The following is an 18207-nucleotide window of genomic DNA, read 5'->3' on the forward strand; positions in this document are numbered from 1 at the left end:
TAATGTTGCAGGAACACCATCTTGTGGTCATTATAGGTAATTGCAGGGTCTTATCTGGTCATTAGGTTTAGGGCTCATAAATATGGTTACAAAGTGGCTGTGAAAATACGGATACTGACAGGGTCCCAGGTCCTACAAAATGCGCTTGTGCAACATTTCCCCGAACCAAACATACAGGGGTTTGCCGATCACTATTCATAGTCTATTCTCTTTATATACATTAATCTCCCCTGATGAGTCCCCCACTACAGGGTGATGAAAGATGTAGGGAGGGATTGTACAAGGACATTTTTTAGAGAGATAGGTCACATTCCTTGTCAGGACGGGAGATATTGCATTGGGCATGACGTGGAATGTAGTTTTACTTGTCTGACTTCATTTCCCTTTTCTCCCTCCTGCATTATGTTTTTGCTAATCAGAAACTTCTAATGTCAAGATCCAACCACTTTCTAATTGAGCACTGGTTCACTTATCACTGTCTGTATGTCATTGCAAGGTACTGGCTACCCATATTTTATCTATATCTGATCCTGCTGACCCCTACTTTGATTGGATTCTTGTATCCCTAGTGGGCTTATCTTATTAACACTGAGGATCATCTCCAATCACAGACATTGCAGTGGGATGTTGGCTGTAATTTACAATGGCAACATGTAGTGCACTCACCAGGTATTTATGACAAAAATCATTTCAAGCAACCATTTCCGAAATTCACTCAAATTCATTTGTAATAATTTATTCAACTTCGTGCAAATATTGCACACGTAAATATATACAACTAGAACAGGACGCTTACAGACACTTACATATTTACAGATATACAAAAGCATATTGAGTCATAAAACTAGCACAACAAAAGCAAACCTTAAAACAACTCAGCGAGCTTTGGAATGTGTCTTAAAACTGAATGAATCTTGAAATTTAAAGATATTCATTGTTTTGGTAATTATAAAAGATTGAAAAAAATATATAAAACTTTAAGATCAAATAAAAAAAAAAAAAAAAAAAAAAAATCTTGCAAAGATTCACAGGCAAACTGGGACTAAAACCATCAAATTCCAAGAGCGCAAACTATATGGCCTTCAAGAACACAATGTTTGGGGATCCGACAGGGCGCCCCCCCCAAGCTGTTGTTTATCAGAAGGTCTTCGGACATGTAGAAGACTCCGGTGACTGAAATAGACAGGGGGTCTTCTAGGCATTACACACTCGGCTTAAAAGTTTTTGCCACAGTTAATGTACTAGATGGGCAGGAAGAGTGTGACTGAGTTAATGCCAGGCACCAGTAGGTAATTTAGACCGTAGTTTGCCAATAAACATTTCAGTTTTCCGTTTACAAATAGGATAAAACATACTTTCTATGTGAAATAAAAGTTTGCTTTTGTCATTCCAACAGGAATCATTTGATCAGTTTTTTGTTTTTTTTCTTAAAAGTTAGAGCCTTCGCAAATTCTGCTTGCTCTTCTTACTCCCTGGAAGTGGTTCTGATAAGTATCTGTGATTTTGAGCTTTGCTGGTTGCACAGTCTTTGGAAAAATGATATTTACAATTGCACAGTGTGCAGAAGTCCAGCTGACAACTGTCCCTGGTACAGACAGCCCTGTGCTGGTAGGAGTCGTACTTGGCAGGAGAACCACAGTCTATACACACTTTTAGGCTTCGGTCATTTGTCAGGGTTCTCCCAACCTGCGAGGAAAGCAGAAAGAGCAAATGAGAACAATTGGACATAAATTGCAGATTCATATGCTGTCATTTTGGCTGTGGTGTTCAGAGTTATATCCATGACAGAGGGATCTCTTCCTGCATTTCAACCTATACAGAAATTCAGTACCCAAGAACCGATGTTAGGGACCACTGGCTATAAGAGGGACTACAGGAAAAACAGCGTTAACGCCTGAAACGGGAAGAAAACATTCCTCAGTGCAATTCTCTGCAAGTTTATGGATGAATGACGTTACAGCCGTTGGCCCCTTCTTGATGAACTGCCACAATCTAGAACAGAAAACCCAAGAGCCCACATGTCTCAGCACTGCAGTCATGTCCCTAGACCAGGGTTCTCCAACTCCAGTCCTTAAGAGCTACCAACAGCTCATGTTCTCAGGATTCCTTAAGCATTGCCTAGGCAAAACCTGCGCAATACTAAGGAAATCCTGAAAACATGAGCTGTTGGTGGCTCTTAAGGACTGGAGTTGGGTGAACACTGTTCTAGACCCCCTTCTGCCAGAAGATGTGGTGTGTAACCGTGCCTGCTGCGCCAGCACATTCATAGCACTCAAGATGGCGGTTGGTCATGTGACTCACTACAAAGCTTCCCCAGCTATACCCTCAGCTGCCCAAAAATAGTTTAGTGAAGATATCCAATGCAACAAAATATTTTATATCTCATGCTTAAATAAGAGGACACAGCTTGAGAATTCATGTGACCACCATTATACCAAGTTCTATTACATCAGCGCGTGTGTGATAACACCCCTTTAGCCTATAGCACAAGAGGCAGTAAATAAGTCATGATTTCAGCATCTCTTGAGAATCAAAATGATTAGAACTTGAGATTTGAGTCTTACCTCAATATACTCTGAGTAACGACTGTGTGACTGAGAAGGCTTGCTCTTTTTACTACTTTTCTTCTTGGAGACACAGCAGGCAGCGCTGGCTACCTTCTGAACCGACGAGAGGGGGATCCGGAAGACAGAAGCTTCCCGTGTAGCAGTATGTTCCTCCCTCCTGGCCTCTCCTTCCTGTGAAGACACAGAATGTTACTTGAGAATGTAAAGCAGATGCAATCCAAGGTTAATATCTACACAAACATTAGGGGACACAGGCTTTCCAAAACTGGAAACCCCTTATAACCCCTTAGTGACCACCAATAATATTTAAAAATTGATCTAACATAAGAACAGCCCTTTCTAATGGGTGAAACATAACACTTACCAGCTGTACACCATGGCTGACACCCTGCTGCATCACTCACGATCAGTGTTGGCAATGACCATTCGGTTACAATCAGGCTTCCGTTCCCATCACTCAACTGAAACTGTCCTAACTAAAGTCACCAATGACCTACTAACTGCCAGGAGCAAGCGACACTACTCTGTCCTCCTTCTCCTGGACTTGTCTTCTGCCTTTGACACTGTTGACCACTCCCTTTTGCTACAAATCCTCTCATCCCTTGGCATCACAGACTTGGCCCTTTCCTGGATCTCGTCATATCTGACAGACCGAACATTCAGTGTCTCCCTCCCACACCACCTCCTCACTGCGCCCCTTGTCAGTCGGTGTTCCTCAAGGCTCTGTTCTAGGACCCCTACTCTTCTCCATCTACACTTTCGGCCTGGGACAGCGCATAGAATCCCACGGTATGCAGTACCATCTCTACGCCGACGACACGCAGATCTACCTCTCCGGACCTGACCTCTCCTCCTTGCTTACCAAAATCCCGCACTGTCTGTCTGCCATTTCAGCCTTCTTTTCTGCTCGCTTTCTACAACTGAACATGGACAAAACAGAATTCATCATCTTTCCCCCATCTCACTCTACCCCTCCACCAGACCTATCCATCAATGTCAATGGCTGCTCACTATCCCCAGTCCCACACGCCCGGTGCCTCGGGGTGATCCTCGACTCTGCCCTCTCTTTCAAGCCACATATCCAAGCCCTTGCCTCCTCCTGTCGTCTCAAACTCAAAAATATTTCCCGGATCCGTGCTTTCCTTGACCGCAACACTGCAAAAACGCTAGTGCATGCCCTTATCTCCCGCCTCGACTACTGCAACCTCCTACTCTCTGGACTCCCCTCTAGCACTCTGGCACCACTCCAATCCATCCTACACTCTGCTGCCCGACTAATCCACCTGTCCCCCCGCTATTCCCCAGCCTCTCCCCTGTGTCAAGCCCTTCACTGGCTTCCTATCGCCCAGAGACTCCAGTTCAAAACCCTCACACTGACATACAAAGCCATCCACAACCTGTCTCCTCCATACATCTGTGACATGGTCTCCCGGTACCTACCTACACGCGACCTCCGATCCTCCCAAGACCTCCTTCTCTACTCCCCTCTCATCTCTTCTTCCCATAACCGCATCCAAGACTTCTCCCGTGCTTCCCCCATACTCTGGAACTCTCTACCCCAACACATCAGACTTGCGCCTACCATAGAAACCTTCAAAAAGAACCTGAAGACTCATCTCTTCCGACAAGCCTACAGCCTGCAGTGATCCTCAACCTACTGAACAGCCGCACAGCCAGCTCTTCCCTCTCCTAGTGTATCCTCACCCACCTCCTGCAGACTGTGAGCCCTCGCGGGCAGGGTCCTCCCTCCTTATGTACTCGTGTGCCTTGTTATCTGCTCATGTTTAATGTAATTGTCTATATTTGCCCCGTATTCACATGTAAAGCGCCATGGAATAAATGGCGCTATAAAAATGAATAATAATGACCATGGAAGCTTAGCACCTTAGGCTACTTTCACATTTCCGTCTTTTGTGTCACGTCGCAAACTGTCGATTTTTGAAAACACAGGATTCTGCATTTTCCCCATAGACTTGTATTGCCAACGGATCGCTACGTATGGCCACACGTTGCATCCGTCGTGCACTGCATTGCGTCGGGTTTTGGCGGACTGTCGTCACAGAAAACGTTCAAGGGAACGTTTTTCTGTACGTCGCATCCAGTTTTCCCATCTGCGCATACCCGGCAGGAAATGTCTCTGACTCTTTCATGCCCGGCAACGCAGACGGAAATGTGAAAGCAAACACTTCCGTCGGTACGTCGTGCCGACGCTTCGTGACAGGCGACTACCGACAGAAGTGTGAAAGAAGCCTTAGATGTTGTGGTCTATTGACTACAGCATCTAGATGGTAACAGAGTGGGGGGCTCCCTCTTTAACCCCATTGGCACCCTGAGACAATGACTGTTGGGTCCTGATGTTTACCAAGACAATACACAGCCAAATAATGGCCTTAGTGACCTGTTCAGAACTTAGCGGTATTTTTCTTTCCCGCCATGCCGCTTTCTGGAAAATGCCTGAAGGGTTAATAAACTACCTGACAGCTGTTTTTAATATGTCGAGGGGCGCAGTTTTTAAAATGCTATCACTTTGGAGGATCAATATATTGGAAAGTCACTTCAAAACTGAAAGGGAATCAGTCCCCCCCCGGACGCTACTATGGGCATACAGGTAATAGAATGGTTAAACCAGTCTTACCCGTGTGTCTCATAGCTGCAGTCTAGATGTGGAGAAAAGCAGTTTTAATCTTTTGTTAATGATTTCTTGCAGGCTCCAGATATAAAGGCCTCAGATATTGCCATAGGCCTGTATAATACTAAGGAGATCCTGAAACATGATCTGTGGGCCCTGAGGACTGGAGTTTGGGAAATACTTATTTAGAGCATGCAGATAAACCTCAGCGCACAAAGGGTACTTACACAGATTTCTTTATGGCACCGTTTATATACACTGTACGCCCAGTTATCCTTCTGTAAGATCTTCCGCCATGTTGTGCTCACACTGATAACACTAAAGAGAAACCAAGGAGTCAGGAAAACAGTTTACACCAAGAAGAGCGTACCCTGCAATAAACGACCACACTGGTCCCTATACATAAAAGCTATATTGCATATGATGTATCAGCCACTCTTGATAACATAATGGATCTGCACTGGCATCACCAACAGGAAACAGATTCACACTAAGTGCATTGCAGGGTTTCATTCATCTGGCACAGACCAAAGAGGTTGTTATACCTTCTATTGATGATTACTGGACATGTGAACATAGTCCAAGCGATGTACTGTTTGGAGATTTTTTTAATAAAATACTTAGGTCGGGTGCACACGATCCAGAGGTAGCAGCGCTCTGGACACAGAACATGTTCACTGCGTCCAAAGTGCTGCCTTCTATTGAATGCAGGTGAATCTGAATGTGATCGCTGAGCCATGCGGATTCACCTAGTTAAACACATTCTATTGGTGAAATATCTCTGGAGATGCTAGAAATTGACAAGCTGCAGTCTGGGATTTCTTGAAATCCCATTCACTACACCAACATCTGGCCGCTGCGGGTTTGTTTAACCACAGCAACTCCGGATCGTGCGCCCCTAACCTCAAGAAGAAGAAAAATTAGGTGACCCAAGTCCCATATGTTAAAACCCGAAATCCCCAGTTAGTCAAAAAGACAAAAGCAAATCAGAATGACAATTGACAGAAAAATCATCCTTACTTGATTAAATCAATTTCATTAAGATATCTTAAGATTTGGCTGAGCAGATGCTTAAAGTCCCTCTGGAAAAGCTCCCCAAGGATGTCCATTCTCTCCAATCCCATTTTTTTGCCAATAAGCTTATCAAGGTAGAAGGCCTCACGGGAGACTACTTCTTGAAGAGCGTCCCAGTCAACCTTTGGACATCTTTTACCGCTTTTTTTCAAAGTAGAACAAGCAGCCTCCTCAAAGCGGAGAATCGGTAACGAGAGTGTACTTGGGTGGACTTGAGCAATTTTTTCCTGAGAGTCTTGTTTTGGCGTCTCAAACAAATGGGTGGATGTAAGGCTGGTGCCAAAATCCTCATCCTGGCTCTGAGAGTCACTGAGCAGCACCGACGAATAACCGCTGTCCTGCAGAGGACTACACTCCAAATCGCTGGTTTCTACGGCACTCAGCCTACGCAGAAGGTTTTCCTTGTTATTCACAGGTCTGTCCTCCCAAAAGATAGAGACTCGACTAGGAGATAAGTGCTCCACGCTGGTGTCTGCCTTCGGGGAGATGTCATGCCCTCCACAAGGGTCATGGTCATTCTTTGTTGGGCTCTCTTCTGGTTTTAACTTTGATGGAGATAACTTGGTTGGAGTCTTAACCCCACACTTCATCTTTAGGCTTGTAAGTCAGTAATAGATCTGTAACCAGAGGGGGAAAAAAAAATATTGAAAGAAAAACATATACTTATGTACATTTTGGTGTAGACACGATCTTTTGATCGCCTGTTAATGCAATGTTGCAGCAACCGAAAAAAAAAAAAAAAACAACCATATAATTCTGGCATGTTGAATTCTTTTCCCTCGCTACGCCTTCACAGATTGGGCAATTGTGAACGTGGTGATACCAAGCGTGTATTTTTTTTAATGGTGTTATTTGAATGGAGGGCGATTTGACTTTTTTTCCTTTCTACACACACTCGCTTCAATAGTCTCCATGGAAGAGCGCTGCTCTATGTAGCAGAAACGCTCACTTGCTATGAGAGTCGGCCACTGGGCAGTGATCAGTTATCTGGGAGACCCCAGGTTGTCATGCCAACCCATCAGTGACCCGTGGTCATGTGACACGGGTGCGGATGGGTGGGGTTAGTGAAACGCTTTCTGTTCGTGCATGTTAAATGCTGCTGTTAAGAGTTTGACAGCTGCGGGAGGATTGCGATTCCATAAGCGACTGTTAGGGGAACATGACAGCTGATCACATCAGATGTCGTGGGCCAGAAAAAATGCAGGTTCATCGCCGGAGCCTGCTCCAAACAGAGGGAGGCGTCCAATGTCTGATGTATTGGATGTTAAGGGGTTAAACATACAATTAGTAAAAAGTGGGAGACCACAAGGTGGCGCCACACACCCACAATTGTAAGTAAAAAGGAGGCTGTAGCAGCTGTGCCCAGCCTAGAGCCATGGCTTGCTAATTCTACCATAGAAACAGTGTCTTCAGTAAGAAAGGACTCAAGGCAGAGAGAAAAACTCCCAGAAGAAGGCAGAGTGCCGAAATATGGGGCGGGCACCAGCACGAGGTAACACATTGTATCTTATGTGTGGTGTACTGTGCTTTCTCTCTACATCCAGATACTGTCTATGGTAGAATTAGCAAGCCATGGCTATAGACTGGGCACAGCTGCTACAGCCTCCTGCTTACTTACAGTTGTGGATGTGTGGCGCCACCTTGTGCTAACCAACTTTTTATTAATATTTTTGTATGTTTAATAAAGATTACATTTTTTGGTCTATGGTTCTTCTGTAGTTTTCATATATAATCTGGGTGTTCTACAATTTGTACACATTGTATCAAAGTGTCATATTATGGAGTATTGTCCCATGAAAAGAACTAAAATATTTACACAAATTTAAACGGTTTAAATCTTAACGGTTTCCCCTTCCATACACTCAGTAGCACTTTCTCTCTGTACTTATACCGGCTGAGGACTGCTTCATGTAGCGTTATTTTTATGCCCCCATTTATTATACTTATGGCTGACCGTACTTGTCACTTATCTTGCCTTTTGTGTCTCTTCCTAATAGATTGTAAGCAGGCGAGCTCGGCCCCCGCTTCTCTGGGTAAACAATGAATTATGTCTTACATCTACATTACAGGTGATTCATTCATAGTGCACTATGTGTGTCACCAGTATACCCACCATATCCCCCCAGTATAGCATTACTGGGCAGGTCACCAGTATACCAACCATATCTCCCCAGTATAGCATTACTGGGCAGGTCACCAGTATACACACACTATATCTCCCCAGTATAGCGAACATTACTGGGCAGGTCACCAGTATACACACACTATATCTCCCCAGTATAGCGAACATTACTGGGCAGGTCACCAGTATACACACCATATCTCCCCAGTATAGCGAACATTACTGGGCAGGTCACCAGTATACCCACCATATCTCCCCAGTATAGCGAGCATTACTGGGCAGGTCACCAGTATACACACCATATCTCCCCAGTATAGCGAGCATTACTGGGCAGGTCCCCAGTATACACCATCTCCCCCAGTATGAGTATAGCATTACAGGGCAGGTCCCCAGTATACACCATCTCCCCCAGTATGAGTATAGCATTACTGGGCAGGTCACCAGTACACACCATCTCCCCCAGTATGAGTATAGCATTACAGGGCAGGTCCCCAGTATACACCATCTCCCCCAGTATAGCATTACAGGGCAGGTCCCCAGTATACACCATCTCCCCCAGTATAGCATTACTGGGCAGGTCACCAGCACACACCATCTCCCCCAGTATAGCATTACTGGGCAGGTCACCAGTATACACCATCTCCCCCAGTATGAGTATAGCATTACTGGGCAGGTCACCAGCACACACCATCTCCCCCAGTATGAGTATAGCATTACTGGGCAGGTCACCAGCACACACCATCTCCCCCAGTATGAGTATAGCATTACTGGGCAGGTCACCAGTATACACCATCTCCCCCAGTATGAGTATAGCATTACTGGGCAGGTCACCAGTATACACCATCTCCCCCAGTATAGCATTACTGGGCAGGTCCCCAGTATACACCATCTCCCCCAGTATGGCATTACTGGGCAGGTCACCAGTATACACCATCTCCCCCAGTATGAGTATAGCATTACTGGGCAGGTCACCAGCACACACCATCTCCCCCAGTATAGCATTATTGGGCAGGTCACCAGTATACACCATCTCCCCCAGTATGAGTATAGCATTACTGGGCAGGTCACCAATATACACCATCTCCCCCAGTATAGCATTACTGGGCAGGTCCCCAGTATACACCATCTCCCCCAGTATAGCATTACTGGGCAGGTCCCCAGTATACACCATCTCCCCCAGTATAGCATTACTGGGCAGGTCCCCAGTATACACCATCTCCCCCAGTATGAGTATAGCATTATTGGGCAGGTCACCAGCACACACCATCTCCCCCAGTATGGCATTACTGGGCAGGTCACCAGCACACACACCATCTCCCCCAGTATGAGTATAGCATTACTGGGCAGGTCCCCAGTATACACCATCTCCCCCAGTATAGCATTACTGGGCAGGTCCCCAGTATACACCATCTCCCCCAGTATGGCATTACTGGGCAGGTCACCAGTATACACCATCTCCCCCAGTATGAGTATAGCATTACTGGGCAGGTCACCAGCACACACCATCTCCCCCAGTATGAGTATAGCATTACTGGGCAGGTCACCAGCACACACCATCTCCCCCAGTATAGCATTACAGGGCAGGTCCCCAGTATACACCATCTCCCCCAGTATGAGTATAGCATTACTGGGCAGGTCACCAGCACACACCATCTCCCCCAGTATAGCATTACAGGGCAGGTCCCCAGTATACACCATCTCCCCCAGTATGAGTATAGCATTACTGGGCAGGTCCCCAGTATACACCATCTCCCCCAGTATGAGTATAGCATTACTGGGCAGGTCACCAGCACACACCATCTCCCCCAGTATAGCATTACAGGGCAGGTCCCCAGTATACACCATCTCCCCCAGTATGAGTATAGCATTACTGGGCAGGTCACCAGTACACACCATCTCCCCCAGTATGAGTATAGCATTACTGGGCAGGTCCCCAGTATACACCATCTCCCCCAGTATGAGTATAGCATTACTGGGCAGGTCACCAGCACACACCATCTCCCCCAGTATAGCATTACAGGGCAGGTCCCCAGTATACACCATCTCCCCCAGTATGAGTATAGCATTACTGGGCAGGTCACCAGCACACACCATCTCCCCCAGTATAGCATTACAGGGCAGGTCCCCAGCATACACCATCTCCCCCAGTATGAGTATAGCATTACTGGGCAGGTCCCCAGCACACACCATCTCCCCCAGTATGAGCATAGCATTACTGGGCAGGTCACCAGCACACACACCATCTCCCCCAGTATGAGTATAGCATTACTGGGCAGGTCCCCAGCACACACCATCTCCCCCAGTATGAGTATAGCATTACAGGGCAGGTCCCCAGTATACACCATCTCCCCCAGTATGAGTATAGCATTACAGGGCAGGTCCCCAGTATACACCATCTCCCCCAGTATGAGTATAGCATTACTGGGCAGGTCACCAGTACACACCATCTCCCCCAGTATGAGTATAGCATTACAGGGCAGGTCCCCAGTATACACCATCTCCCCCAGTATAGCATTACAGGGCAGGTCCCCAGTATACACCATCTCCCCCAGTATGAGTATAGCATTACAGGGCAGGTCCCCAGTATACACCATCTCCCCCAGTATAGCATTACAGGGCAGGTCACCAGTACACACCATCTCCCCAAGTATGAGTATAGCATTACAGGGCAGGTCCCCAGTATACACCATCTCCCCCAGTATAGCATTACTGGGCAGGTCACCAGTATACACCATCTCCCCCAGTATGAGTATAGCATTACTGGGCAGGTCCCCAGTATACACCATCTCCCCCAGTATAGCATTACAGGGCAGGTCCCCAGTATACACCATCTCCCCCAGTATAGCATTACTGGGCAGGTCACCAGTACACACCATCTCCCCCAGTATAGCATTACTGGGCAGGTCCCCAGTATACACCATCTCCCCCAGTATAGCATTACTGGGCAGGTCACCAGTATACACCATCTCCCCCAGTATAGCATTACTGGGCAGGTCACCAGCACACACCATCTCCCCCAGTATAGCATTACTGGGCAGGTCACCAGCACACACCATCTCCCCCAGTATAGCATTACTGGGCAGGTCACCAGCACACACCATGTCTCCCCCGTGTGCATACACGGTGCAGTGTGTGAGGTAACACCAGGCGCCCCCTCCCCCACTAAGCGCCATTTTCCGTCCGCCTAAACTTGCTTTTGTGTGTCCGGTCGCGCACACAGACCCCTGTGCCAGGCACAGTGACGACCCCCGGAGCCCGCTCCATTTTTCCCCTCACCCCAGCGCCCTCTTTCCCCCACACAAAGTGATGCAGGTCCCCGGGGGGATTTTGGCGGGTGGCAGCCGGTGTCTCCAGCCTCCCCTCATAGTGAGATCCCAGCTGACGGTTCCATTGTACACAGCAGGTCCCGCCATCTCCACCGTGCACCCCCAGCCTCCCGGTGCATCGCCCCCCTCCGTGTAGAGCCACTAGTAGTACACATAGCGTCAGCCACTTACTGCTTCCCAGACTCAGCCCCGGCCGTGCTGCTCTCACCGCTTCATGTATAAGATCATTAACGATGAAAACCTGTTCTATTAAAACTATTCCCGCCGCTCGGCACAAGCGCTCCGGTCGCTGACACACAGTTAAATGGCGCCAGCTGCAGAAGCAACTTGGAAAATGTTTAAATTTCGCGTCTAAAAATTTTGACCAATGAACGGCCACTTCCGATCTCGGCTAGCCAATCAGGAGGCGTCTGGCGCCGAAGCAGTCTGCGATTTCCATTGGCTGATGGGAGGCACGTAGCACTCAGCTTACACATCCGAGCAGAGCGCTGGAGCCGCCATGTTGGTGTCTGGCGGGGGGATGTTGGTGGGTATGGGACTATGGGCGCAGCGGCCTGGCAGTAGTACGGTGTCAGTCAGAGGAGAGATGTGCAGGCTGTGACACGGCGGGGTGGAGGGTGCAGCTCGCACTGAGTGTAGTGCAGGAGAAGTGAACAACAAATAGCGCCAAGCACAAGGAACCATATCGGAAATAAAGGCTCCAGTACATACTATGGCCATGATGGCGCCTCACACATTGTCGTAGCATGAAAACAGCTGACCGATGTTATCAGTAAGACAAGACCATCAGTAACCAGAACTTGTCTTGATGGGACAGGCTCTGGTTACTGCTAGTGGGGTCCGACCGCTGGTGGGGTCTGATTGATGGTGGGGTTTGATTGATGGTGGAGGCTGACCACTGATGGTCTTACTGAAGGTTGGGGTCTGAAGGCTGGGACCTGCACTGATCCAGAGAATAGGGAATCTTTAACCCCCATTGCAAAATTGTTGGGCCAGAATGGCGCCCATCCGCTGCATCATACATTCTCTATGGAGCCACCACTAAAAGCAGTGTCAAACAGAAGGCATAGGGAGCAGACTGTAGGGAGCCACTGTGTAGCTCCCAGATCCTGATCACTTTGCGGTGAAGCAGGGTCACTGCTGGAGGAGGCAGGAGTGGTGCTGCGGGTGTCCGGTGGTGCGGGGGCTCAGCCGACATTTTGTGAAAGCCCAGAGCCCCCACACTGTTTACTATGCGGTGGACTCCGGGAAAATGGCTGCTGGGGCGAGACATGCATGCGCAGATGGAGATCTTGATGCTGAGATATCCATCTGCGCTGCATCCGTAGCCATTTTCCTGGAGATATCTCGAAGAGGCAGGTGTGGATGGAGATCTCAGCTTTCCTCCATCTGCGCCGAGTTAGAAGCTGGAAGCCGGACCTCGGAAGAAGAATGGAGGCCACATATGCCGCTGCCGCAGGGCTACCACCGCAACACCCCTCCGGCCCGCAGCATTGACCCCTTAGTAAAAAGAGTGTCCGATTTATAACCCCCATTTCCCCCCCTAATTTTGGGGATGATAAAAGTGCAACTTCTAATACGAAAAATACAGTAATTTCTCTTGAGCATGCCGATATCCCATGAGGGAGAAAACCACTGTTCGGGTACACGGCAGGGCTCAGAAGGAAAGGAGCACCATTTGACTTTTTGAATACAAAATTTGCTGGAACAATTGGACACCATGTCGCGTTTGGAGAGCCCCTGAAGTGCCTAAGCAGTGAAATTGCCCCACAAGTGACATCATTTTGGAAGCTAGACCCCTCACCGGACTGATAAGTTCAGTGTGCTCACCACACATCTAGATAGGTGCTTCACAGAAGTTTATAACATTGAGCTGTAAATATAAAAAAAATGTAATTTTCCCCACATATGTTTTCAGCACAAAATATTGCATTTTCAGAAGGGTAACAAAAGAAATTGCACCATACAATTTTTAGTGCAAATTCTCCTGAGTATGCAGATACCCAATATGAGGGAGAAAACCAGTGTATGGGCGCATGGCAAGGCTCAGAAGGGAAGGAGTGTCATTTAATTTTGTTAATGTAAAATTTCCTGGAATCATTAGCGGACGTCATGTCCCATTTAGAGAGCCCCTAATGTGCCAAAACAATGGAAACCCCCACAAGTGACCCAGATTTGGAAAATAGACCCCTCAAGGATCGTGTTTAGATGCATGGTGAGCAACCCCCAGGTGCTTCACAGAAGTTTAGAACGTTGAGCCGTGAAAATAATAAAATTAAATTTTCCTCACAAAAATGTTGTTTTAGCCCCAATTTTTTAATTTTTCCAAGGGCTAATAAGATTTTTTTTTACAACAAACTGAGGTCCATTTTTTTCTGATACTGCCAATACCCTACATGTAATCAGGAAATATATTTCAGGCACAGTGCAAAGCTCAAGGCAAGGAGCGCCAGATTTTATGATTTTACTGCTATGGTTTGCAAGTACCCTGAGCCACTGGGAAAGCCCATTAGCTGCCAGAACAGCAAAACCCCCATAAGTGACCCCATTTTACAAACTACACCTCTCAATGAATTCATCTAGGGATGCAGTGATCATATTGACACCATGGGTGTGTCACAGAATTTTATACCATTGGGCAGTGAAAAAAAATACTACGTTTTTACCATCAAAATTTAGTTTTAGCCCCAGATTTGACATTTTCACACAAGAAGTGGGTAAAAATGGCACCAAAATTTGTCCAACAATTTCTACTGAACATGGCAATAACACATGTGGCTGTACAGTGCTACTTAGCCATATGGTATTTGCCTCCTGGAGCGCAGATTTTCCTTGAAGAGTTTGCGGACTCAATATACAGAGTCCCCAACTGTTAGAAAAGCAGAATCCACCCTCAAGTGACCCCATTTTGGAAATTATACCCCTTTCGGAATTTATCGATAGGTGTAGTGACTATTTTGACTCCATGGGTATTTTCTAGAAACAAGCAGCAATGAATTTTGCCATTTCCAAGTGAAAATTGCAAACTGCAGCTGTAGTGACCAGTAAGTTATGCCCAGACTGTTTCTGGAGGCACTCGTGAGTTAGGCGGGCTCTCATCGTTTCAGAAATGACAAATGTGGACGCCATATGTGGTTTAGGTAGACTGGGGCTAAGAAGGGAGGGGGGCATTTGGATTTGGGAGTACAGAATTAGCTGAATTTCTTTTGGAGGGTTATGGAGCCATTTCGCTTTTCCAGAGCCTTTGTACTACCAGTAACGTGGAAGCCCCCTATACTTCTGTTAACAGCTGAGTGGGGACTTCCTTCTTTTTGTGGACTCAGTTGAAGCTTTTAATGGGAACATTTTACATGACATTTGGGATCACATTTATCTGTTGCTCTACACTGAGCACTTACTTTGGGGCTTCCATCTAAATCTCCGAGTCATGTGACTCAGATGAAACCCCGAGAGATTCATTCACTATAATGAGACAGCAGAGTTACTCTGGACTCCGTCTGGCCTCTGTTCAGCAGTGTCCATTTCAGAAGTGCACAAAACTGTGGCCGACAGCACTTTCAAACAATCCTAAAAAGACGGACATCGACGGATCACAGGTCCTAAGGCACCCACCATGCTTCCATATGCCTCATTATAGGGAATCTTCCGCCAGAGGTTCTGTCTGAATCACGTATTTCGGAGATTTACACAGAAACCCTAGTGTAAGCGCTCAATGCAGAGCACAAGATAAATGTGCGCCGAGCCTTACTGCGATCTTTGGGAGGCAGAATGAAAAAATGAACAGGAGGTAAAGATTTGGTTTTATTTTTTACACCGCTCCTCGTGCGCTATAAGTGATAAGGGGACTATTTTTTCGGGACGGTGTGATTACAGAGATACCAAATTTATATCAGGTTTTTATGTTTGCCTGCTGTCACACACTAAAAGATACTTTTTATTGCAAAAACGTTTTTGCATCACCACATTTTGAGAGTTATAATTTTTCCATATTTTGGCCTAAAGAGTCATGTGAGGGCTTCTTTTTGCAGGACGAGTTGACGTGTAGTTCTGGGCTAATTCCTGACCTTTCTCAGAATCATCCTTACCCCACGAGTAGAGACCTTGCATGGAGCCCCTGACTGAGTAAGATTGACACTCATCTTGTGTTTCTTCTATTTTCTAAATTATGTACAGTAACAATTTATATTGTGGTACTGAACTACAGCTGCGATCACTGAGGAATACATTCCTACAACAAGGATACCATCCACTGGTAATAGATGAACAGATCCACAGGGCTACAAGGACCCCAAGAAGCGAACTCCTGGATTACAAACAGAGGACAACAACAGGGTACCTCTTGTGGTCACATACAACCCCCACATGAGCATCCTAAGGAAAATTGGCGCTGATCTCAAACCAATATTTCATAGAGACCAAAAATTGAAAGACATATTCCCTGGACTACCACTTCTCGCCTACAAACAGCCCCATAACTTAAGGAATCTCCTTGTCAGAAGAGTCCTCTCATCACCATCAGTGACTGGCACATTCCCATGTAACAATAAAAAATGCAAAACTTGTATCCACATATTACCAACAAATATAGTCTGGGTACCAAACACAAATCAGGACTATAAGGTCACTGGTTTCTTTTCATGTACATCCTCCAACGTGGTGTATATGATGCAATGTACGAGATGCCCTGGAAGTATTTATATTGGGGAAACTATGCAAAGACGACAAACAAGGATGAACCTACACAGACACAATCAGGAATGAAATGGACACACCGGTGGGAAAACATTTCTCTGGAACTGGACATTGTATGACAGACTTAAAGGGAATCTGTCAAAATTCGCCTATAAGCTAAGGCCACCGGCATCAGGGGCTTATCTACAGCATTCTGTAATGCTGTAGAAATGCCCCCGAAGTATCCTGAAAGATAAGAAAAACAGGTTATATTATACTCACCCAGGGGCGGTCCCGGTGTGGTCCAGTCCAATGGGTGTCGCGGCCCGGCGCCTCCCATCTTCATACGATGACGTCCTCTTATTTTCTTTCTGCCGCGGCTCCTGCGCAGTATTACTTTATCTGCCCTGTTGAGGGCAGAGTAAAGTACTGCAGTGTGCAGGCGCCAGGCCTCTCTGACCCAGGGGCAGTACTTTGCCCTCAATAGGGCAGATATAGTACGCCTGCGCAGGAGCCGCGGCAGAAAGAAAATAAGAGGACGTCATCGTATGAAGATGGGAGGCGCCAGACCCGGAGCGCAACGCCCATCGGACCAGACCGCAGCGGGAAGGCCCCTGGGTGAGTATAATCTAACCTGTTTTTCTTATCTTGCAGGTTACATCGGGGGCTTATCTACAGCATTACAGAATACTGTAGATAAGCCCCTAATGTCAGTGGAATTAAAATAAAGCATTGTTTTTTGCCTTGTTTTATATTTATTTTTTATGGTGTTCACTAAAGGGGTTAAAAAATGGTACAGTTTTATAGGTCAGGTCGTTGTAGACACGGCAATACCAAATATGTGTACTTTAATTTTGTTTTTTATACAAATAATCATCCAGAATCATCCTTACCCCACCAGTAGAGATCTTGCATATGGAGCCCTAGACAGAGGAAAACTGACAATCATCTTGTGTTTCTTCGCTTTTCTAACAATTTTGCCAACAGTTGTTGCCTTCTCACAAAGCTGCTTGCTGTAATCCTGTGGCCCATTCCCAGCCTTGTGCAGGTCTACAGTTTTGTCCCTGGTGTCCTTAGACAGCTCTTTGGTCTTGGCCATGGTGGAGAGGTTGGAGTGTGATTGATTGAGTGTGTGGGCAGGTGTCATTTATACAGGTAATGAGTTCAAACAGGTGCAATTAATACAGGTAATAAGTGCAGAGTAGGAGAGCTCCTTAAAGAAAAACTAACAGGTTGGTGAACAAGAATTCTTGCTGGTTGGTAGGTGATCAAATACTTAATTAAATTGCATGAAATATGTAAAAATCATACAATGCGAGATCAAGTGCTCGCTACTAAATTTTGCATCAGGTGCTCAGGTATGCAAGGAGTATCGTGGATCCTTGATTTTTTTTTGGGGGTGTCTAACAGCCGTGAAACATGTGGGACAGGGACTCGCGCATGTCACTTGAGCGCCCGCGATATTCAGTGCATACCTGAGCACCCGATGCAAACTGGAGTAGAGAGCACTTGCACTCAACTCTAACAACATATTCAATATGATGACTTAATGTTATCAAATTCTGTGTCGTACCTGTGGGTTCAAAATGCTCACTATACCCCTGGATAAAATCCTTGAAGAGTGTGGATTCCAAAATGGGGTCACTTGTTGGGGGTTTCCTCTGTTTAGGCACATCAGGCTCTCTCCAAGCGTGACATAGCGTCTGCAAATTATTCCACCAAATGTTGCATTCAAAAAGTCAAATGGCGCTCCTTCCCTTCCAAGCGCCAAAACAGTGGTTCCCCCCACATATGGGGTATCAGCATACTCAGGAGAAA

At 46.5% G+C, this 18207-nt stretch overlaps 1 protein-coding gene across 2 annotated transcripts; it reads right to left on the bottom strand.

Moving 5' to 3' along the window:
- Positions 1 to 701: 701 nt before the first annotated feature.
- On the bottom strand, positions 702 to 18101 carry FBXO5 (F-box protein 5). 2 transcript variants are annotated; one of them, XM_069769183.1, is made up of 5 exons: positions 11890 to 12054; positions 6217 to 6887; positions 5424 to 5514; positions 2565 to 2738; positions 702 to 1686 (listed from the first exon to the last, which is right to left on the bottom strand). In XM_069769183.1, exons 2-5 carry the CDS (start codon positions 6858 to 6860, stop codon positions 1435 to 1437), a joined length of 1161 nt encoding a protein of 386 aa, XP_069625284.1. In that variant the 5' UTR covers positions 6861 to 6887; positions 11890 to 12054; the 3' UTR covers positions 702 to 1434. The 2 variants fall into 2 exon arrangements, with proteins under 2 accessions (XP_069625284.1, XP_069625286.1); XM_069769185.1 differs by lacking the exon at positions 11890 to 12054 and adding an exon at positions 17963 to 18101 and having other exon boundaries at positions 1296 to 1686.
- Positions 18102 to 18207: the final 106 nt, after the last annotated feature.

The sequence above is a fragment of the Ranitomeya imitator genome, chromosome 5, assembly GCF_032444005.1.
Source record: "Ranitomeya imitator isolate aRanImi1 chromosome 5, aRanImi1.pri, whole genome shotgun sequence".
Lineage (NCBI taxonomy): Eukaryota > Metazoa > Chordata > Amphibia > Anura > Dendrobatidae > Ranitomeya > Ranitomeya imitator.